The 24,641-nt window shown below is 42.0% G+C and overlaps 2 protein-coding genes across 2 annotated transcripts; both read right to left on the minus strand.

Annotated features, from left to right (window-relative positions):
- Positions 1 to 241: 241 nt before the first annotated feature.
- ENPP5 (ectonucleotide pyrophosphatase/phosphodiesterase family member 5) lies at positions 242 to 24,585 on the minus strand. Its single transcript, XM_048845685.2, has 4 exons — positions 24,498 to 24,585; positions 15,487 to 16,355; positions 7,892 to 8,068; positions 242 to 2,983 (listed from the first exon to the last, which is right to left on the minus strand). The coding sequence occupies exons 2-4, from the start codon at positions 16,313 to 16,315 to the stop codon at positions 2,598 to 2,600; spliced, it is 1,392 nt and encodes a 463-aa protein (XP_048701642.2). The 5' UTR covers positions 16,316 to 16,355; positions 24,498 to 24,585; the 3' UTR covers positions 242 to 2,597.
- Positions 20,155 to 23,270, minus strand: LOC125634658 (electron transfer flavoprotein-ubiquinone oxidoreductase, mitochondrial-like). Its single transcript, XM_048845696.2, has 2 exons — positions 22,830 to 23,270; positions 20,155 to 21,799 (listed from the first exon to the last, which is right to left on the minus strand). The coding sequence occupies exons 1-2, from the start codon at positions 23,223 to 23,225 to the stop codon at positions 20,336 to 20,338; spliced, it is 1,860 nt and encodes a 619-aa protein (XP_048701653.2). The 5' UTR covers positions 23,226 to 23,270; the 3' UTR covers positions 20,155 to 20,335.
- Positions 24,586 to 24,641: the final 56 nt, after the last annotated feature.

Raw genomic sequence — 24,641 nt, forward strand, 5'->3', positions numbered from 1 at the left:
CTAAGACAGTGATTTCCTTTGACATACATGAAACTTCTTTCACTCACAGAAGTTGGTCCAATAAGGGATATTGCCTTATCAACCTTCTCTCCAAAGTTATTTACTTACTCCTATTCCTGTCTTTGCTAGCTTAATTGTTAACTCAGCCCAGAAAATACCTTTATGAAGATGGTTAAGTTGCATATATCAAAATAAGATGAATACACATGAGGCCTTACAATTTCATATCCCAGACCCTTGGTTCACTCACATTCCATTTATGAAACCAGAACTCTCCCCTGTCTCTTTACTATTTACCAGAAATAATTACAACAGTAATTAAAACAGGCACCTATTAAATCTTTTCATAAAACTGTTACAAATTTCAGAGGGTTTTTTAACAATCTTAGTTATGACTTGAATACTACTTGCAGTGATAAAAGTGAGTTTACAAGTACAAATAGGAAAGAACATTCTTGACTAGAGTCAAAGCATGCCATATTTTAGTAAGTGGTTTTTTGAACAGCACAAGCTTTCTTATTTCGTAAATTCACAGTTGCAATATATTTTAACCCCAGCTTTCACTAACTCAGTCACATGCAATCTTAAAGTACTCAAAAAAGCACACACATCCCACCCTGTGCCATTTCAAAGAGCATGGGCTGGAGCATTCATTATATTTCTCCAATGGTATCATTTCCTGTGCTTACAGGTTTAGGATTGTGCATTTGTAAACGTAACCAATATTAGATAGGTGCCCTGCAGCTATTCCTAAACAATAGACATTAAAGTTTATTTTATTTACACTAAAACAAAACATGAAAACCGCTTTTAGTTTGTAGGGATATACAAATCAAAATAGCTGAACACACAACTCCCCCACTTCAAAACCTGTCAGTTATTTTTACAGTACAGTGCATGTTTCAACTTAAACAGGTTTTGTGACTAGCAAAATCCCTTTTTCCTGGGGGTATTGGCTCACACATACAAAAGTTTCTCTTAGAACACATTGCTCTTCACTAAACTGTATGTTTGGGTATGGGAATTCTGGGCACAAATGTTATTGTTGACAGATGTACTGAACTTTTCCCCCTAAAATAGTAAATTGCCTAACAGATTGAATTATACCACTTTTAAGCTGATTTAAAAAAAAAAATTGCAAGTGCTTACTACACCCTTGAGGATATAATTTACTTGCTCACTGTGGAGTTTTCTAAAAAGCCACATTAACACCCCTGCCACGTTGAGAGAAAGAATAACTATTCAATGATGCAAAGAAAGATCACATTGTCTATCTTGTATGAAAATTTTAATACCAAGGTCATTGGGAAGAGGGGACAGAGCTTGAGTGAAGAAGCTACTGGAAACAGACAGTAAGGGGAGATTATCGAGGCTTCTGCAAGGAAGTGCTGTCAGACTGTAGGTCTCAGTTTTGTATGTGAATATTTATTCTATTGATCTGCAAGAATTATTGCATATAGGTTACTAAGATCAGAAAAGGTACAGATTTTATACATCAAAACGTCTCCCCTTACCGTCCAACCAAGATACTTTCCACCAATTCCTGAGGACAAGACTGCCAAAGTAAAAATTGCAGTGGATCCTGACCTTCCTGTGAATAAAGTTTACTGGTAGCCCGATTTTAATCTAGGTTCATCTGCTCTGAACTTCAAGGTCTTAGCCACTACTGTGAACACCATTTTCATCTGTTTTAGAAGAATTATTTGTCTGATAAACTACTGACAAGTCTACTTTTGTTATCACCTGACTCACTAAAAACAGGTTGTGGGCTACTCCAGCAACAGGCAGCTTTACATTATTGGCACTATGGCCACAGGGTGATTTTCCTTGACTACCTAAACCAAGATGGAGGTGGAGCAATAGCACATGCTCCCCAGGACAATTACAACAGAATTTCAGACATGAGTCAGATTAAGTTATATACCATGCCGAGTTTTGAAACTGAATTCTGTGACTACCAACTCAGTTTCAGTATTCTTGCCCATCCCACTTTAACAATAAGATATAGCCCATGAAACACCAGCCTTCTGTGGGTCATATAACTCAATTTAGAAATGCACAACCCTGCCTGCTACAATTAAAGACCAAAATGCAACTTGCAACTTGTACAAACACTATCCTAGTGATATTTATGTTGAATGCACAAAATCAGAGCATTTTGGATAGTATACATTTAATCTGCCCATCCTTCCACTGTGGATCCCTTGCACTCTTTTCTTAACCTAAACAGATTTTTGTTTAAATCCATGATTTGTTTAAATTCAGAAGACCAAGAGCTTAGTGAATCCAAAAATGATTTCTATTTCCCTAATATTAGCCCAAAATGAAGTATCCAAGAGTTTAAAGTTACTAAATCTCTACACACATATCCTTCCAGTGTTATCTAGAGGGTTTTCAACCCTGAAAAATCAAGTGGTTATATAGAGCAACAGAAACAAGCTCTCCCTGTATGCATCTGTTACACATTTACTCCAGTGCACCACATGTATTAATTTTCGCAGATCTACTTACCTAATTTCTAGGAAAACTTTTAAGCTCAGAATAGCTAGAATAACTTTTCATTGTTTTTATTAAAGTGCCTTCATTGGAAAATAATATTACCCTTGTAGTAATGGCTGGGAAATTTCAGAGTGTTGCACCTGCATGCTAGGTAGGTGGCTGTGGATTAAGTGTTTAATAAAAACTAAAAGAAAAACAACAACAAGAATGCTACCAAGAAAAACTCCTATAAAATAGGCATAGGACTCCTGTGCATAATATCTAGGATTCAGGTCTCTTGGAACTTCCATAAGAAGCATATCTTCCATATTGCTGAGTGACCCATTGTTTGGCAATGGACTGATACTAAGCAGATGGCACAACAAGGGATACAGATCTGTGAGACTCATGGCTTCTTTGGTGGTATTCTTTCTAAAGGCAGGACCATAGGCCAAGAAGATTGGGTGCATTTCTGGTAGGACGTTGTCGTATCCATGATTACCCACTGGAAAGAAAAGAAAAAGTGAGTTATCAAAAACTCTTGACACCTTCAAGTTGTTAAAACACTTCCATTGCTCACTAAAAGTAGGAAATATTGAATCTTTGGACCTTTTCCCAGAAAATCCTCAATTCAAAAGGAAAAACAAACAGCCTAATTTATTGTAGCAAAGATTTAACTACATTTCTGAACAAGCACACAAACTTTAAGTAGTAGCTAACAGTCATAATATTAGACATTGTGAATCAATGCCTAGACGGTTAGCATTCATTTCACATAAATCATCAAGGGAGTCACTTAAAGCATTCAAGAATTTACTGCAGGAGGTTTCTGTATTGGCAGGGAGGCTAGAGGAGTTGATTCAAGAGCCATCAGAGACAGGAGAGGCCTATGAAGGGTAAGCTCAGAAGGTGTTAGAGTTTGGCGTGCAGTCACAGGCATCATGCACCGAAGCCTGCTTAAAGGAGAGAATTCTACTCAACAACTGGGCTGGCGGCTCTATATCAAATGGAAGCTTTTTTCTCAACCTCTGCTTGACTATTGGCCAATGTCCAGCCTTCTGGAACTCAGAGGTAGTGCGAGACCCTGACTCATCCTCTACCCCACATGCCTGTCAATGATATGGAAAAGATATGGCGACAGAAGCATGGAAAGGTCTCACAACTAGTGCTTCAATTCAGTTTTCCTGAAAAGAGCCACAGTCTCACAGCTCATAGGTAGCCCTACACCAGGAGAAATGTGTGCACATGAATACATGCATCATGCAGGAAAAAAGTGAGGAAATAGTTGGATTAATATGAACAGTGAAAATATTTGGTAAACTATGAAGAGTACTTTGACATCAGCTTTTCACCAGTTGGAAAGTTTGCTTTTAAGTGATCCTAGAACTGACAAGATTAGCAGCATAAGACAGAATCAGCATTTAAACTTACTGAGAGTATCACCTCTAAGATGAGCATCCCATATTAACCCAGTAATGAAAAGCCTCCGATGAAATCCCAAAACTGGCTCTCCTCCATGGATACCTCCGCCTCACTATTTTGTTTAAATTTGTACACAGCATTGCTTTCTAGTTTTTCCATGAAAGTGGCAGGGGTCATAACCATCTGTATCATACCACTTTATACCATCTTTCAAAGACCACCATGAACATACTTTGTTATCACATCGTTCTTCCCAACAGACAAAGTAAGTAGGTGATGGAATGAAAATAGTGCCCATCTTGGAACAGGATGCACTGACAAGTGGAAGAAGGTCGAAGGCCTATATTTTTTTCAAGAAGTGCTAAAATACATGTCTTCTGACTATCAGGCCCCTTTAAAGTGTCTCAAGCTGGGCACAGAAAAATGGCAGCAGTCACTTTTGAAAATTTGAACCCAAAACTCTTGAGGATCATGCCCTAAAAAATAAACAGAAGGAAAGATGATGACCACATAAAGCCGCATGGACATCCTAATTAGAATATCCTGATATACTTACAAATGCAGTAACTCTTACATCAGGCATTTGGGTGAGAGGAACAATGTGCGGCTAGGCCAGGAGTGGGCAAACTACGGCCCGCGGGCTGCGTCCAGCCAGTCAGACCTTTTAATCCAGACCTCGATGTCCGTTGGGGGTTTGCCCCACTCCGGTGCGCCTGCCAGGGAGGGGAGCTAGAGGCTTACAAGCGCTCAAGGCCTGATCCCACTCCCCGGCAGGAGCGCCAGGTGGGCAGGGGGAGCAGGGCAAGCCCCCAAACCCACTCCCCGGCTGGAGCTCCGGAGTGGGGAAAGTGATGAGGTGGACCTGGATAAGGGGATGGGCCATGGCCCACCCATGGCTACACCCCAGCGCAGTGTGTCTTTTCTGATTTTAAAAAAACACGTTGCCATTGCAGCTCTTTTGAAAATGAGGCCCTGCATGTAGTGCATGCAATCTTGTAAAGCACCAGTTTGACGTAACGGCAACAGTTAAGATTTTCTTTTCCCTTTCAAAAATGAGTGCTAAGAGCTAAGAAAAAAAAAAAAAGAAAACAAGAAGTGGACAGTAAGTGTTGGGTTTTTAACAGAGAAAGGAATGCAAAATGTTTTTTCACAAACATGAACCCGAAGGCTGTATTCCTGACTTGTCAGGAGAGCATCACGGTGTTCAAGGAGTGCAATTTGAATCACCATTTTTCAACAAAACATCCTAATTATGGCAGCAATTTAACAACTGAGGAAAGGGCAAGAAAAGCTGAGGAACTCGCCATGAACTTAAAAGTTAAGCAAAATATTTATGTGCGACAAGCTACAGTCAAGGAAGCCATTACAACGGCAACTTATGCTCTGGCGTTTAAAATTGCTAAACAAAACAAGCCTTTTGCTGAAGGGGAGTTTTTGAAAGAATGCATTGTTGATGTTGCTGGCATGCTGTGACCGGAATACCGAAACAAACAGTTTGTTACGAAGAACTGTTACTTGCCATGTAGAAGTGATTGATGAATATTTGGCTTCTGAGTTGAACAAGAAAGCACAGAGCTTTACACTGTTTTCATTAGTCCTCAATGTCAGCACTGACATTCAATAACCATACTGTGTCATTTTTGTCGGAGGAATTGATGACAAATTGGAAATCACAGAGGAATTTTTATCAATGGAATCAATGAAAGGCACAACTAAGGGATCAGATTTATACGAGAGGGTCTCTGGCTGCCTTGAACATCTGAAGCTCCCCGGGAGTAAACTGGCAAACGTAACCATAGATGGATAGCCAAATTTAACTGGGAAAAACATAGGACTTTTAAAAAGAATTGAGGACAAAGTAAAAGAAGATGACCCTGATAAAGAGGTGATTTTTCTGCATTGTATTATACATCAGGAGGCCCGCTGATGTACAATGTCCTGGACATCGATCATGTTGTTCGTACAATAGTGAAAATAGTGAACTACATACGAGCAAGGGGACTTAATCATCGGCAATTCATTTCCCTTCTTGAAGACACTGACGCCGAACACCAGGATTTACTTTATCATACAAATGTCCACTGGCTCAGCCTAGGAAAGATATTGCAGCAAGTGTGGGAGCTCAGAGATGAAATTCGCATGTTTCTGGAGATGCAGGGAAAAGAAAATGATTTCCCTGAATTAAAGAATTCAAATTGGGTGTGCAACCTCACTTTTGGTGTGGATATCTTGGCACATTTAAATGAACTTAATGTGAACCTGCAAGAAAAGAATGTGTTTGTACATGCATTGTATTGTAGTGTGACAGCTTTCAAAGTCAAGTTTGTCCTTAGTCTTGTTTTCAAAACAAGACTGAGTGTTCGCTCACTTTCCCACACTGGAAGAGTGGGAAGTGTTCCCAGAACAGATAGAAAAGTACAGCAAAATTTTGAGTGACTTGCATGGAGAATTTTGTCTATTTTCTGACTTTGAGACGATAGAGAAGACACGAGAGCTGGTGTCATGCCCACTGTCATTTGACTACGAGAAAGCCCCACAAAAATTACAACTGGAGCTCATTGATCTCCAGTGCGATTCCAGTTTGAAGGAAGAATACAATTCAGAAAAACTGGACGAGTTTTATGCCTCCTTGAGTGAAACAAAGTTCCCAAATATCTGCAAGGTAGCACAGAAAATCCTTATTTTGTTCAGGTCCACCTATGTTTGCGAACAAACAATTTTCCCTGCTGAATTACAACTAATCTCGCTACAGATCCCAGTTAACTGACCAACATCTCAGCTTGGTATTGTGGATTTCCACAGTGATAATGGCACTGGATTTTGATGCCATTGTAAAGAAGGGTGACCAGCTGCAGGTTCACATTAATCAAAGGGGGTAAGTTTAGTTTAATTACTGTAATATGTTATGGTGGTATACTTATAATAGTAAGTAAGGTTTTATGTTTATTTCCACCAAAATATAATCTTTATTAAATAAAGTTTACTTGAATCTCTCTTCTTCAGAGTTAAACTGAACATCAACAACATTCCTTAATTATGGTTTAAAAGTTTGAATATATTTTGGTTATTGCCACGATCAAATGGAGAAACACTGATGATTCAACAAAGCTAATTACAGATTGAAAAGAAGTCAGCAATAAATGTGAAAAACTACCAAACTTTTACGTAGTGCAGTACACTGAAAAGTTTTAGCTAACATACAATCTGTGTTTGGACAGGAGCAAAATTGTGTGGTAAAATCAACAAACAGCTCAGTAATGTAATTTTCTAACAGCACATTGTTCAGCAGAACTATTTTAATAGCATTGATTTTGAAACAAACTTGTGTTGTCCCTGTTTGAACACGAATTGTTAATTTCATGAGCATTCATGGCCCGCCATACAATTTCCATACCCAGATGGAGCCCTCATTCCAAAACGTTTGCCCACCCCTGGGCTAGTATTTTCTTTGCCTGTTTAACAAAAGCGTTCTCCAATTTCTGAATCAGCAGACCAGTTTTTCTCATCCATCTCAGAAGTCCCTTCCAAAGCAATGTCTATGTATTCTGCACTACAGACTAATCCCCCCTCAGATCAACAGGCTGAACTGGCAGTTCTTCATACCACAATGCCATACTTTACAGAATTGTGCTCTAGGTTCTTAAGAAGTTCCAAGATACAGGTCTTGCAAAAGGAAGCTGCTTATTTTTTAAAGTTATATTTGTGATCAGCTAAGTTTTCTGAAGCCACTTTAGGACTGGATTTTCAAAAGCTCCTACAAGTTGTTGGGAGCACAAGTCCCACTAACTTTCAATGTGATGGTACATCTCAGTCCCTTTGGGGGTTCTGAAAATTCCACCCATATGTCTGAAGACCTCTTAACCCTTTTAAAGCCAGGTATGGGCTTTGGGGGCTGGAGAGGGGGTCACAGCATTTAATAACTTTTTATTGTGCTAGTTTGAATAGAAAAGAATTTATAGCTCTGAAACAGAATGAAGAAAAATATACTTACAGAGAAGTTGATCAGACTTGTTTTGTAAGATTTCCCATCCTTTATCAGCCATTGCTAAGATTGGTTGAATTTTACTGTTGTGTTTGTAATGTAATCTATTCGGAATCTCCTCCTTTTTATAAACAGTCATGTTGGGATGAGCATTGACCAAGGCTTCATACACTTCATCAAGTTTGCCTTAGACCAAATAAAACAAGAACTTAATAGTGACAAAACACAAGTAGCGATGATGAGTCACTTAGTATACATGCTAGCAACAGCTTAAATGATCTATTTCAGCAGTAGGTATGAAGGATGAAAATAATTGTTATACTGAAGAGCAGAATTTAGCCATAAAGGAAGTTATAGACAGACAGGCTGTGATAATTTTATTGTTAAGAGTTTTGGATGGTCACATTAGTCACCAGAAAGGTTTGGTGAAATCACATAACAACTTATTGGAACGTGCTCTTATGGTCATGTCCCTCAATATAAAATTACAACAGTTCTCTTATGTTATGCTTTTCTTTTTATTTAACACAAGAGTAAAATGGTCTACTTTTTGTAGTATCATTGTGCATAGCAGTATGAGTTGCACTTATTCACTTCAGTTAGAAGGAATTTAGGTAAGCCCCTTTGTGGATGGATAAATGGATTCTTCCCAGTTACATATAAAGCTTGGAGCTGGGAAGTGACACTTTCTCTCGTGTTCTGTTCAGAGCACACAGATTTCTCAAGGAGCAGAGCTTCAAAGGGGATTGCCACATTTCCCCAGAAACCATCTATGGTGCTCAGTAGCACCTCAGTGGCAGTTGGGTTGCTTTAGAGTTTATCTTACTTTAAAAAGCTGCATTGGGAGCTGTTGATTTCTCCATGGCAGCCTCGAAAGCATAACTTTTACTTAGGAGGAAGCCAACAATCTTCAGTTTAAGTCCACAGTATTTACTTGAGAGAAATTCAGTCCCCATTTTGGTATCTGGCCCTAATTGACTTTGTCTCCTCTTTATCTCACCATTTCAAATTATAGGTGTGGCAATTTTCTTCAAATGGTGGTTAGGTCCCAACTATGCAGCTAAGCAATCAACTCATGGTTTTAGGGGGGGGAGTCCAACTCTGTATTCATAGAATATCAGGGTTGGAAGGGACCTCAGGAGGTCATCTAGTCCAACCCCCTGCTCAAAGCAGGACCAATCCCCAACTAAATCATCCCAGCCAGGGCTTTGTCAAGCCTGACCTTAAAAATATCTAAGGAAGGAGATTCCACCACCTCCCTAAGTAACCCATTCCAGTGTTTCACCACCCTCCGAGTGAAAAAGTTTTTCCTAATATCCAACCTAAACCTCCCCCATTGCAACTTGAGACCATTACTTCTTGTTCTGTCATCAGCTACCACTGAGAACAGTCTAGAGCCATCCTCTTTGGAACCCCCTTTCAGGTAGTTGAAAGCACCTATCAAATCCCCCCTCATTCTTCTCTTCCGCAGACTAAACAATCCCAGTTCCCTCAGCCTCTCCTCATAAGTCATGTGTTCTAGACCCCTAATCATTTTTGTTGCCCTCCGCTGGACTCTTTCCAATTTTTCCACATCCTTCTTGTAGTGTGGGGCCCAAAACTGGACACAGTACTCCAGATGAGGCCTCACCAGTGTTGAATAGAGGGGAACGATCACGTCCCTCGATCTGCTGTCAATGCCCCTACGTATACATCCCAAAATGCCATTGGCCTTCTTGGCAACAAGGGCACACTGTTGACTCATATCCAGCTTCTCGTCCACTGTAACCCCTAGGTCCTTTTCTGCCGAACTGCTGCCGAGCCATTCGGTCCCTAGTCTGTAGCGGTGCATGGGATTCTTCCGTCCTAAGTGCAGGACTCTGCACTTGTCCTTGTTGAACCTCATCAGATTTCTTTTGGCCCAATCCTCTAATTTGTCTAGGGCCCTCTGTATCCTATCCCTACCCTCCAACGTATCTACCTCTCCTCCCAGTTTAGTGTCATCTGTATTATATGATCCTAATGATATATTCTGTCTTTGGAAATTCTTTACTTCTTATTGTTAATGTTCCTGTAATGCTCAGAGGTCCAAATCCAGATTAGGCCATTACTGCGCTAGGTACGGTCCAAAAACTGGTTCCTGCCCAAGGAGTTTACAACTTATTTCAAGACAACAAGCAAGAAACAAGCAATAAGGTGGAATGGGAAGGAAGATGAAAGTCAATCATAAGATTAGACAGTTACATAGTCTAAGGGCATGCACAACTTGAATATTCACACCAGATTAAAAATTTAGGGAAACTATAGAAATAGATGGGAGGTTTAAAAGAACAGTAGAAACATGTAAAGGTTCAAATACATTTTAATCTACAAGTTTCTGTTCATCATTGTCTATTATTTGTATTGTAGCGCCTCAGAGCCTGTCATGAACTAGGACCCCATTGTGCTAGTCACTGTACAAACACAGAGCAAAGAGATTCTCTGCCTCAAAAACTTTAATATCTGCATCAATTTCTCTCTTCTTCTAGAGATCTATTTCTGTACTGCTTTTATCATTTACCTATTTCTGTTTTCTCTAAAGTTTGTTGCAAAGGCAGCTATGGAATGGGAAGTGGAGGAAGATGAGGGGAGAGTAGTAGGGGAGGAGCAGTGCAAAGCGTATAGACATGGAGTAGGGCTAAGAAGCAGTAAATAGTAGGGTACAGGAAGCATGGTGAAGGGAAAAAAAAGTATCAGTAAAATGTCAGAGACTCCACAAATGGAAACTGGAGGAGTCAAAGGTGCTGCTTTTTGAAGAAATATTGTCTGATGCCAGGGATCTTGCCCTTGTCTTCATCCCTGGCTTTTAACACTGTTCTGCTGTGATTTACTCAGGAAAGCTTAGGCCCCAATAAATTTGTTAGTCTCTAAGATGCCACAAGTACTCCTTGTTGTTTTTACCAGAGGGTATGGCTAGACTGCAACAAACACCCGTGGCTGGCCTGTGTCAGCTGGCTTGAGCTAAGGGGCTATAAAATTGCAGTACAGATGATTGGGCTCAGGCTGGAGCACAGGCTCTGAGACTCTTCTGCCCCAACCCCTTGTGGGGTCCCAGAGCCTGGGCTCCAGCCCGAGTCCCAGTGTCTACACTGGAATTTTATAGCCTCCAGCGCTAGCCCCATGGGCCTGAGTCAGCTACCACAAGGCCAGCCGCAGGTGTTTTACTGTAGTGTAGACAAACCCAGAGAAACCCCCTGACAAATTTCAAGTCCCTGTGCCAAAGCATGGAAGCAATGAAATGGTTGTAATTTTTTTAAAACATAGGCAGCAACGTATTTCCCCTTAATTTGATTCTCTGAAATAACAGAACTGTTTTAGCAGAAACGTTTAAAAAGTCAACCTGAGGTAGATCGTTGGCATGGAAAATGTCACCTCCAGTGATTAAAATCTGGCAAGTTATAAACTTGTGGGTCTTGTAGTTGAAAGTGTCATGCAACCTTCTCTTTAGGTCATGCTCTCAGATCCATCTATACAATATATTCCATCTTAGAAGATAAAGGTAACCGAATATCACTGTCCTCAATTCCTTTCTTGGCAAGTTCTGTGCTTGCGGTTCCAGCTTCCCTCGGCCTCACAAGTCCGCATCCTGCTCCCACTGAAATCAATGGCAGTTCTGCCCCCAGCTACAGTTAGAGCAGGACTGGGGCCTTGGTGACACTACTACCCCTTACACAGAACACGGAAGGCTATTTTGGATGATTGACGGCATCTGCTATTGTAGAGCAATCATCTAAAATAGCCTTCCTGGTCTTGTTTAGATAGAGGTGATACCATGAAGTTTCAGAGAAGAAACTCTGAATCCAAGACTTGATAGGTTACGTAGACGAGGAAGGGGGTTTGAAAACGGATATAATTTGGTTCCTAAGCTTGCTCCTATATGTGCCGGGTTTTGAGTATTAAAGCTTTGCAGTTTGCTTTTCCTTGCTATCATGCCTTCCCTGTTTTAATAGTAATAAGCCTGTGCATGCTGAATCTATTTACAATATAATTTAGGACTGCGTCACATGCGCTATGCAAGTCAGAATTTTGTCACTTTAGCTGAGCAGGACGTTTCTGCAGCACTAGCTGATATTTAGAAATAAAGCTGCTATGTTCTTTTTGTGTTTCATGCATCCACATTTCAAAACAGGCAGCACGCCAGACCCCGACAAGTGGTCTCTTTGCAGCCTAGAAAGAACTGAAGGGTCGGAAGTGTGGTTTTAACGGTCACCAAATGTTTCTTATTTGTCTTTGGGGCTAAAACTATGACCTTATTTAGTAAAAAGGTCACAGCATGCTTCTTATAAGTGGATCCTCTCTCTCCTCTGACTGCTAGTTCTGTCTTCAGTTACACCAATACATTCTGACTGAAGGCAATGTGGTTGTACATGTCCACCCACTTCCTGCAACCCTGCTCCCCTTTACAAAGCATTAAAGTCTCTTTTCTCACACCTAGATTGAGAGAAGATAGTAACCTCTTCCTGGACATACAACCTTAGCCTCAAATTAAAGTTAGTCACATTTGTATGTAAATTAAGGGCAGAATTTGGTCTGCAATGTTCAGCATGTAGGATGATATACTTCTCTCAGAAAGGTTCAAATACCCCTTAAGTATATCACTGGGGTTGCCCAAGCTGAGAAAGGCCAAGTCTGATTTTTTTGGAGAGGGTAGGGGACACGCAGAGGAAGAGGAAAAAGAGCAGTATATTCTGATAAGAGGTTGGTATATCAGATCCCTCCTAGCAAACATTAAAAACATCTCAGCTTCTACTTTTGATAGATGTCATTGGCTTCAACCAGTCAACTATAAGTAAGAAGATACAATGAAGCATGGGTTTGCCCTATCAGAAATAATCTGCACTCCAAACTTTTTAGAACAAGTTTTTCCTCTCCTTGCTGAAGACGGGCACTAGTGCTGTACTGACCTTTGGGGCCTGAACACATTAAACATGATAATAGTGGCTAAATTAGCTATAAGAATTTACTTTCTTATTTGATTTCTTAAAACATAATTCCACACAAAAATTGAAAATAAAACCTCTAGCTGTGGCTAGTGACTGAGTAAGAAGTAGTTAATTGTTGGACAATTCAAAAAGAGTTAAAGCCTATTGGGAAAAAGAAAGTAATTTTAGCTATGCCTATGAAAGACTAGTTTTATATTATCAGCAAACTAAAGAACTGAAACAAAACATGAAAGATCAGCATCTTCAAGCACAAGATGCTATTTAAAGCAGTGACCTCCGAATGGATAGAAAAAAAAGTACATTATGCAGCAATGAGATAACAAAGTAAGATGCCACTCCTATTAAAGGGACACGCTGCAAATCATTTAAAAAAATCCTGTCAATTAATGTTTTAGAAATTAAACTGAAGAGGTTTAAAAAAAATCTATGTTTATTTTCAACATCTGCTTCCATTTCACAGTTCACTCAGCTTGGACAGCAAATACCCTTGTGAGCTTCACTTTGTTTTCATACACTAGTACAATGCTGCAAATGCTGCAGAGAAGTGTTTAAAGCCACAATATAAATCTTTTTAAAACCTGAATACATTTTTATTAAAATCAGCTCCTGTAAAATTGTATTTATTTTAAATTCAATCTAGATTTGGGACCTTGATCACCTTTCAATGCATGTTTATATTTCATGGAGAGGAATTACAAAAATAGGTAGGAATTAAGTTAGGAATACAAGTTTATGATAAATATATTGCAAATATTTCCAAGGAAGAAGGCCCTCTGCATTCAATTTTAAAATTCTGTGCCACTATTTTCTTCTTCTCTGTTATATAACCACCACAGAACCAAAAGAAATGGTCACAGACGAATACACTAGTTGTCACTGCTGGAGAGTTGTGATCTAATTTTGTTTACATGCTGGTGAGAATCAGGGGTAACCCTGTTGAAGTCAATGAAGGTAAATAAGTGAAACCAGCATGAGGCCCTTGGTGATTCAAGTCAAGTATGAGTATGGAGAAAACCCTATTGGATACTCCTCAACATCATATTTGGCAATGAGATATCAACATGATAGGTGCCTAATGGTTATACAGTACAGACCCGTTTACACGCGGATGTCAGGAGTCAAGCCATCACGACTGCATGTTAATGGACAGCGGGTTAAGAGGGCGATGCTGAAGTATCTTAAGATATCTATATACATACATACACACACACACACACACAATTATCTAGGATTACATACGTATTCACAGTGTCCCAAATACTGCAGGCCTATCTGTTAAAGGCGCTTTGCAAGAATATAAATTCAAATGTGTAATCTAATAAAAACGTTACTACTACTACACAGGGCTGAAAGTAACTCAGGACACTTACCGGTATGGGGTAGGGGCGGGGCTAGGTTCAGCACCCCCCAGCCAGCCCTTCCAGGCCGCCTGGTCTGTGCCACCCAAGGTTCCCATGGTGATTTAAAGGGCCCAGAGCTCCGGAAGCTGCTGCTGCAGTAGCGGCGTCCGGAGCCCCGGGCCCTTTTAAATCGCCAGCACTGGGGCAGCTGCTCCCTTTGCCCCCCCCACCCGTCAGCAGCCGAGGGGGGGCAAAAGGGACAGGGACCTTAAAGCGCTGCCGTGGCAAAGGACCTTGCAGTGCTTTAACGTCTTGTCCTATCCTTGGAGGTTAAGGAGAACATTTTTTCTCTCTCCTTGTATCAACCTTTATTATACTTGAAAACTGTTATGTCCCCTCTCAGTCTTCTCTTCTCTGGACTAAACAAACGCCTTTTAAATCGCCAGCACTGGGGCAGCTGCTCCCTTTGCCCCCCACACCCATCAGCAGCCGAGGGGAGGCAAAAGGGGCAGGGACCTTAAAGTGCTGCAGGGTCCTTTCTCCAGTTTGTCCAAATCTTTCCTGAAATGTTGCCCCCCGGAACAGGACTCAAGATTCCAGTTGAGGCCTAATCAGCGCAGAGTAGAGTGGAAGAATTACTTCTCTTGTCTTGTTTGCAACACTTCTGCTAATACAGCCCAGAATGTTTGCTTTGTTTTAGAACACTGTTGCACTGCTGACTCATATTTAGCTTGTGATCCACTATGACCCCCAAATCACTTTCTGCAGTGCTCCTTCCTAGGCTGTCATTTCCCACTTTTATATGTGTGCAACTGATTGTTCTTTCCTAAGTGGAGTACTTAGCATTTGTCCTTATTGACTGTTATCCTATTTACTTCAGACCATTTCTCCAGATCATTTTGAATTTTAATCCTATCCTCCAAAGCACTTGTAACCCCTCCCATCTTGGTATTATTTGCAAACTATAGAAGTGCACTCTCTATGCCATTATCTAAATGATTGGTGAAGATATTGAATAGAATTGGACCCAGAACTGATCCCTGCGGGACCCCACTTGTTATGTCCTTCCAGCTTGACTGTGAACCACTGATTTCTCCTCTCTGGGAACGGTTTTCCAACCAGGTATTCAAACACCTTACAGTAGCTCCATCAAGGTTGTATTTCCCTAGTTTATTTATGAGAAGATCATGTGAGATAGTATCAAAAGCCTTACTAAAGTCAAGATATGCCACATCTACCACTGCTCCCCCTCCCCCCATCCACAAGGCTTGTTACCCTGTCATTTTAATGCCATAGTTCCTACCTTCTTTTGGCAAAATCGCTACCACAGGAGAATGGTCAACCATCGTATACAGCTCTCTAGCCACATATCGATCAAGCTCTATGAGCCTTTCTGAAGAAGACTGTGTCATTCCATGGTCACTTGTGATTATGATATTCAGTGTGTCCCACAACTTTGCTTTCTTCAGTTCTGACACAAGATATCCCAGCTTGTCATCAATCTCACTAATGACTGCGCCCATACGTGGATTTTCTGGGCCTAAAACATGCCCCATCGCATCAGGCTGCTCCCAATACAGAAGACCAAAATTTATGGGTTCTTCTGAGGTAAACCAATCAATAAGTTTGTTAACTCGATCTTCGAATGAAACAGACTCATTGTAAAACATATAGTGTGTAGGAAAGACTCCATGTATTTTTACATCTGTTCCAGGCCACATAGCAGCTCCGGTTCTATGTCCTTCCATTTGATTGGTGACCCATATTGGACAGGCCTCTTCCCAGAACTTTGAATTATAGATGTTCATGCTGTTCAGGGAGAAAGTTTTGTTCAGGACAGGATCATACATTTCATTAGCAACCATGCCATGGCTCTCTGCATAGAGACCTGTCACCATTGTATAATGATTAGGATAAGTTTTTGTAATAAATACATTAGTAACCTGTTTAACATGAGCACCATTCTTCATGATATAATGAAAGTTAGGCGTTGGGACTTTATAAATATAATCCCATCGAAATCCATCAAAAGATAATAGTAACACTCTGGACTGGTCCTGCTGGAAACAAAGTGTGCTTGGAAAAGTCATCATACAGACTGCCAAGACTCCCCAGTAGCAATTCAAAGCCATCCTGGAAAAGCTTTTTCACTCAGGCACAAAGTTCGTATCTCTAGAATACAAAGGCAAAATTCAGTTACCACTTCAGCAAGTTAATTATCTTGAATACTTATCTTTACTACAGTATAAGTGAATCTGAACAAGTCAGTGAGTAATCCCTGTCAAGAGGTAATCATGTGGCTCCCATCACTGTGGAACACCTCACAAACATTAGTGGATTTCCCCTCACAACACCCCTGCTAGGTAAGGAAATAGTATTATCCCCATTTTACAGATGAGTAACTGAGGCACAGAAAGATTTAATGATTTACCCAACGTTACACAAGAGTCTGTGGTACAGCCAGTGCTTTGAACAAAAAAAAACATTCTTCCTCGTCCACCCTGACAAATTTGCCAACATTTGAGACACTATATATATATATACACACACACACACACCCATGTAAATCTATCTTGAGTGTATGTGTATATATGTACATACATACACACACTCAAGATAAACTTACAAGGGGGGAGGGGGAAGAGGTTTCTGTGTATAAAACTATTTCTTTAAAGCTTCCAGTTCCTCGTTAGGTTTGTTCTTCAAGTAATAAATAAGATACTATATTTTCACTAACTCCAAGACTAAGCCTGATATAGGCAACTAAATTATTTAGACACCAGCTTCTTGAAGTGATGCTACTCAAAGTAATTATCAGGTGCTAAGTGCAACCCTGGGTTTCAAGTTCTTGGGGGAAAAAAAGACTAAAAGCTTTTAACTCTAAAAGAGACAAGGAGTTAATACCAGATTGTGGCAGCAAAGGTACCAAATAAAGAGTCATCAAGTATATGTCAGCTGTTCAGCAGAGGGGAAGCAAGTCATCACAGGGAGGCTACAGTTAAAATTTCATTAACACTCCCTAAGTGTATTTTGATACTGGAATATCATATGTTCAGTAGAATAGAAGAATTACTTCTCATGTCGTGCTACTTTGATCATAAAGGCACTATCAATTTTAAACTACTATCAATCTGGCTCATATTGAAACTAGAGATTTAGAGGTGAAATACTCCATACAACTCTCAGCCATCTAATTTCCCCTCACATACAAAGATTTTAAATCTATCTGCTACCAAAAGTCTCTTGATTTATGAAGGAAAAAGGCAGAAAAGGAGAAAGATTAGCATCTCAGATGATTCACAACTGCACTTTCTAATCAGTCCAGTGCTAAGCATAAAAATTGTTTTGTCCTTTTAAATCAACAGTCACTGACTTCTGAATATACTTAATACAGAAAGCATGAAATGAGAAATTCTTTGCTAAAATGAGAAAATTCTTATATCTAATCTGACCACTGTAAACTAAAACCAGTGATTGTTATGGGTTGCATGCAGAAAATGTTTTCTTCCTAGATAGCCATGAAAATAATTAGCTGTGTCTGATCAGCCGATTCATTAAGAAATCAGCTGCCAGCAGACACCCTGAAAGGAGTTATCTATATATAACAGCAGGTGCAGAGCTCATACAAAATGAAGTCATCCTCTCTTGTGATGCTACTTATTCACTGAAGGCTTTAGTTTTATCCTTCCCATATACTTCTAATCAAGACTCATTAATTATTCCAATTCAAGGCAGGCATATATTCCTGTAAAGCCTTGAAAACAGGTTTACATGCAACAGCTCGTTTCCCAAAAACCCATTAAAAATGCCTGTTTGTCCTGCCAAGAGGATTATTCCTCTATTTGTTACAGGCTTGCTGCATATGGCTGTTTCCTCGTTCTATTGTTATTTTAGCCAGTTCTAGCAGACTGATGGGTCCATTGCCACATAACAGCAACAGTGAGGCACATCATGCAGATTTGCCTTTCACTCTTTATCCAATACATTCATTATTTTAATGACTTTTGAAATCAACAATATACAGCCTTCCACTGAAATCAGTACTAGTTTTACAGTGAATATCAAGTAGACCACATCCACAAGGCTTATGATTGATTATCCTTGTGCATCTGATCTCTCAAGCTGAACTTTCCTTAAAAGACAAGGTTGAAGAACAAATGAAGGCAGAACTCTTGTTTTATCTATCTGTGGAAATCAACCAAGTACTTGTGAGCCAAAGACTGCCTCAGTGTTAATCTCCATAACCTTTGGCAATTTTTTCTCCTTCCCATCAGCTTATAGCCTGGATCCCAAACCCTGCCCCAGCTCAGCTCTCTCCTATAATACTTCTATCAATCAATCTGAACTACCTATATAGGCACTCAAATGGCCCTCATATATGAACACCTCACAAATATTAATGGATTTATCCTCAAAACACTTCTCTAAGGTATCAAGTATCGGGGTAGCCGTGTTAGTTTGTATCCACAAAAACAACAAGGAGTCTGGTGACACCTTAAAGACTAAAAGATTTATTTGGGCATAAATAAAAAAACACTTCTTCAGATCCAACTGTGGTTTTTTACCCACAAAAGCTTATGCCCAAATAAATCTGTTAGTCTTTAAGGTGCCACCGGACTCCTTGTTGTTTCTCTAAGGGAGGAAACTATTATCTTCATTATACATATGGTCAATAACATAGCCAAGAATTGAACCTGGATCTCCTGGTCCCAATTCAGTGTTTTAATCTCAAGATCACCATTCTTCATGGTTTTTACAATTTCTGCTTCACAATATAATGTTTGAAAGCATAGCAACAAAAGTGACAGAGGAGTAGACCTAAGCAAAAGGATGTGAGATGTGGACATGTGAAGAAAACAACATTATAGTCTTCAAATACATGGAGGGACCAATTTCTATCACAAATCACCAAATAGTAATGGGTTTAAGACAGAGCTGGGAAAAAGTGAAGGTTACATTACAGAAAAACTTGATAACTTGTTCTATTGCAGAATCATTTTTACAGTTAACAAGGAAGATTACAGAAAAGAATGAATTAGAAAATAGCAGGTACTAAAGACCTCTTTAATACAGTGGGGAACTGGGAGCCTGGTGTGGAGCCCAGGCAGCAGATGGGTTCCAGCTGGAGCCCCGCCCCAAGTCCTGGGGTGACAGCCCAGCTGTGAGCCCTGCAGGGTTCACAGCAAGGAGCTTTTCTTGTCAATTTCACAGCTCCAGTGCCTAGCCATGAAATTGACAAGAATGACAGCCAACAGCCAAGGTAAGTAAGATAGTGTCTACACAGTTACTGTATCACCCTAACTACACTGAAATACGCCCTATGCCTCTCCTGGAGGTGGAATTATTAGGTCGGTGTAGTAGGGCACTTACACTGGCAGGAGCAAGCTTTAGCGTACACACTGACATAACTAGATCAATGTAAGCTCCCTTAAGTTGCCCTAACTCTATAGTGGAGATTGGACCGTAGCCTGACAAAGAAACAGCAGAGAGACAACAAATGGATTCTATGACAACTTTGCTGGGTGGCGCACTGGCTTGGCCAGAATGGACTATGTCTTAACCTTTGCTTCTCTATGGTGCTTGCTAACCTAAGAACTTCCAAATAGATCCTACTCTCTTTTGAGTAGGGCTGCCTGGCTGAGGTGCACTGGTCCCTGAGAAGTGTAAAAGTCATGAATCTATCTCAGTTGGACTCACTGGGCAGAGTTCACAATGTGAAACAGGTGTACCGGAGCCCAGAGGCTCAGTCTCAGAGGCATTGAGGTCCAGTGACCTATCTTTAAGGAAGAGTGGGATCCATGGGGGATCTGGTACGCAGAAGAGGCTCCTCCAAGGAACTATTTAAAAACTGGGGTGCAGCACAGATATTGGGTCTGTGACCATCATCTAATCATCTCTTCTTGCCTTAAGAATCTATTAAACACATTCACTGAAGTTTGACATAAAAGGGATGACATACTGGAGGAGATCAATAGGGATCAAGACATTACAGGGATCTTCCACCAGAACCCCTTTTTCGCCCCTGACAGTGTTCACGCCTGTTATTTCAAGCTGACCAGGGCTGGTTTTTTTTAGGCTTAGTTACACCATAGCATATATTTGTGTGAGGTTACAACGTGTCCGGGAAGTACACTGGATAGTTTTGATCAAATTTACATTCCATTATAAGCTGGCCCTCCTCCCCCTTCAGGTACTACCCAGTTAATATTCTGGCTTGGGTCTTTAATATCACATGTTTTACAGTGGACACAATTCTGAGCATTTATCTGCAACCGTAACCCTTCTTCTGTTTCCAGGGAAACATATTCATAAACACCTGCAGGACAGAATCTCTGTTCTGGCCCATTGTATATAGCTAAATTTTTGTTCACAGGGACACTGTCATCCTTCAGAGTCAAATGAGGAGGCTGGTCATGTTCATGATTTGTCCCACTTAGAGCCACAGAGGACAGGAGATCAAAACTGATTTTTCCATCAGGCTTTGGATATTCAATAGGAGTACAATCTTTGGCTGGCTTTAGCTGATCAGAGTCTGGCCCTGGATGTTTTAATGTCCATGGTTCCATTCCTCTCAGTATCCAATAAAATATACCAGTATAAATCATTCCTCCATAGACACCCAGTACTCCATGGCAGGAAGGTCGGATATTCCTAACAGAATAGAGCTCTTTCCACACCCAGGATTTCTTCAAGTTTTCTTCATATTCAGGCACATCAATTCCTACTGTCTTCGATTGCAGGTTCTCATTAGTTAGTTGGTTGAAAACAGCTTCTGAAGCCAACATGCCACTTTTCATTTCAGTGTGTGTACCTTTGATTTTAGGAACATTCATGAAACGAGGACTGCAACCAATTAATACTCCACCAGGGAAAGTGAGTTTGGGTATAGACTGGAAACCACCTTCATTCAAGGCTCTAGCACCATAGCCAATCCTTTTTCCACCCTCAAAAGTGGGCTCCACACTGGGATGATGCTTCCATCTCTGGAACTCTTTAAATGGGCTCAAATAGGGATTTTGATAATCTAAACCAACCACAAACCCAAGAGCTACCAATGATTCACCTTCATTTGAATGATAAAGAAATGATCCTCCATATGTATGTCTGTCCAAGGGCCAGCCCACAGTGTGTTCCACTCTTCCTGGTTTCCATTTCTTTTCATCAATAAGCCACAACTCTTTCAGTCTGATACCACAGCTCTGGGGTTGACATTTCTCCCTTAGATTGTATCTGTTGTACAACTGTTTGGCAAGATGTCCATGACAACCTTCTGCAAAGAACGTGACTTTGGCATGTAGCTCCAAACCTCTTTCAAAGATAGCTTTAGGTGCTCCATCCTTTTGAATGCCTACATCATTAGTGGCAATCCCTTTCACACCGCCATCTTCATGAAAAAGAACCTCAGCTGCTGCATAGCCTGGATACACCTCAACACCCAAAGCTTCTGCTTGCTCACCCAGCCAATTCACAAAGTGCCCCAGGCGCACTATATAATTCCCATGATTAGTCATTGGAAGGCCTGGAAGAATTGGCACTGGAATTCTGGAATTCTTCGTTAAAATCCCAAATTTGTCTTCAGTTACTGGAGTCTGAAGTGGAGCCCCTCGCTCCTTCCACCCTTATCAATGGCTCCATGTCTAGTTGGCAGCCGGTATCAAGTGGAGTGCCCCAAGGGTCGGTCCTGGGGCCGGTTTTGTTCAACATCTTCATAAATGATCTGGAGGATGGTGTGGATTGCACTCTCAGCAAATTTGCGGATGATACTAAACTGGGAGGAGTGGTAGATACGCTGGAGGGGAGGGATAGGATACAGAAGGACCTAGACAAATTGGAGGATTGGGCCAAAAGAAATCTGATGAGGTTCAATAAGGATAAGTGCAGGGTCCTGCACTTAGGACGGAAGAACCCAATGCACAGCTACAGACTAGGGACCGAATGGCTAGGCAGCAGTTCTGCGGAAAAGGACCTAGGGGTGACAGTGGACGAGAAGCTGGATATGAGTCAGCAGTGTGCCCTTGTTGCCAAGAAGGCCAATGGCATTTTGGGATGTATAAGTAGGGGCATAGCGAGCAGATCGAGGGACGTGATCGTTCCCCTCTATTCGACATTGGTGAGGCCTCATCTGGAGTACTGTGTCCAGTTTTGGGCCCCACACTACAAGAAGGATGTGGATAAATTGGAGAGAGTCCAGCGAAGGGCAACAAAAATGATTAGGGGTCTGGAACACATGACTTATGAGGAGAGGCTGAGGGAGCTGGGATTGTTTAGCCTGCAGAAGAGAAGAATGAGGGGGGATTTGATAGCTGCTTTCAACTACCTGAAAGGGGGTTCCAAAGAGGATGGCTCTAGACTGTTCTCAATGGTAGCAGATGACAGGACGAGGAGTAATGGTCTCAAGCTGCAGTGGGGGAGGTTTAGATTGGATATTAGGAAAAACTTTTTCACTAAGAGGGTGGTGAAACACTGGAATGCGTTACCTAGGGAGGTGGTAGAATCTCCTTCCTTAGAGGTTTTTAAGGTCAGGCTTGACAAAGCCCTGGCTGGGATGATTTAACTGGGAATTGGTCCTGCTTCGAGCAGGGGGTTGGACTAGATGACCTTCTGGGGTCCCTTCCAACCCTTATATTCTATGATTCTATGATTCCAGTCCGGTAAGAGTTCTTCCAAAGCTCGTGGCTCAAGACAAGCACCAGAAAGTGTATGTACACCGATCTGAGCAGCCTTCTCCACCAAGCAAACACGAACTTCTTTGCCATACTCATTGGCTAACTGTTTAAGTCGAATAGCTGCAGAAAGACCCGCAGGGCCTGCTCCAACTATAACAACATCAGCTTCTTCTGCAAATCTTTCCATGTTCACCCCTTCCCATCGTTTGTCTTTGTTCCGAGAATGAATAGTATAGTGTGTAGTGATTCGAGGCACAGAGGAAGTAGAAGCCCATCTTGCAATACACAAAGGCGGTAGAATGTCTTCCTTTACTGACTTTAAAGCACGCAAACAATGATGTGCTTGGCTGGAGAGCGTGCAGAGCGGCAGTGGCATGGTGCCTGCCTGGTCGCCCCCTGGGGACGGGGCAGCCTCCCCTCAGAGCCGGGACAGGGGGCGAACGCTGCCACTGCCCGCTATGCACAGCCCGCCCCCCAAAGCGCCCGGGGTCCCCCGCTCTGCCTTCCCCGAGCGCCCGGGCTCGGGAGCTCCCGGTCAGCCTGCCGCCGCGAGCCCACACACAGCCCCGGCCAATGGCACTCACCCCACACAGCACACACCCGCAGCTCTCGCCACCCTGTCCCCGCCCCACTGCGCCTGCGCACCAGGCTACCTGCCGGGAGACCTGACCAGGGCTGTTGCATAGGTCTTGTTTCCCTAAGGTGACAGTGGGAAGTTTGGTTTTAACCTGGCACATGCACCTTGCCTTGATAAAATTACTGAGAGGAGCCCTGGGCATTCAGATACACTAGGGTGATGGCCTTAGATACCACAGACAATAATTTAGATTGCAATCCAAGCAAAATGTCTCAAAAGCACAGTTCAGTGTAGAAATGCAGACGGGATCAGCACGGAGCATTTGGATCAAGCAGGACAGAGGGAGATGTGAGCCTGTGTGGCTTTTTGGGGGTGGGAGGGGTGGAGAGGTTATCTTCTCCTTCCCACCAACCTGCACATCTAAAATTAGTCAGGGAAATCAATAGTAAAATAGATTTCAGAGTAGCAGCCGTGTTAGTCTGTATTCGCAAAAAGAAAAGGAGTACTTGTGGCACCTTAGAGACTAACCAATTTATTTGAGCATGAGCTTTCGTGAGCTACATCCGATGAAGTGAGCTGTAGCTCACGAAAGCTCATGCTCAAATAAATTTGTTAGTCTCTAAGGTGCCACGAGTCCTCCTTTTCTTTTTTAGTAAAATAGAGGTTTAGCAAACCCCACCCAGCCTCATCCTCCAGCTGGCCTCCTGATCCCTAGCTGGGGGAGACAGGCACCCACACAACCTGCCCCCAATCAAGAGAAGCAAGTCTCAGGGGCAGCCACCCCATCCCCCATGTCCTTGTCTGGGCACACCCGATACATGGGTCTAGAAGGGGGAGCGGACAACCCCCTAGGACAACATGTCGGTATCCACAGGGGAGCCAGCACCACCCCTCCATAGAACGGTATCCCATGGGGCCAGAGGGAAGAGCCGGCAACGCCCCCCATAGATCGGTATCCCAGGAGGGGGCCCGAGTGGGGAGCCGGCACCGCGATAGGTCGGTATCCCAGGAGGGGGAGGGGCGAGCGCGGGCCCAGCCACTCACGGGGGAGGGGGCAGAGGGGGCACGTACCTCAGCGCCTCAGTCACACGCTCCTGGCGGCCCGTTCACAAGCGGTACCGCGCCGAGCCGGTGCTCCGCGCCCCTCCCAGACCCCGCCCCTTCCCGGATAAGCCCCGCCTCCTCCCGCCTATTGTTTGGGCACTTCCTGTGCCC

The sequence above is a fragment of the Caretta caretta genome, chromosome 3 (assembly GCF_965140235.1).
Source record: "Caretta caretta isolate rCarCar2 chromosome 3, rCarCar1.hap1, whole genome shotgun sequence".
Classification (NCBI taxonomy): Eukaryota; Metazoa; Chordata; order Testudines; family Cheloniidae; genus Caretta; species Caretta caretta.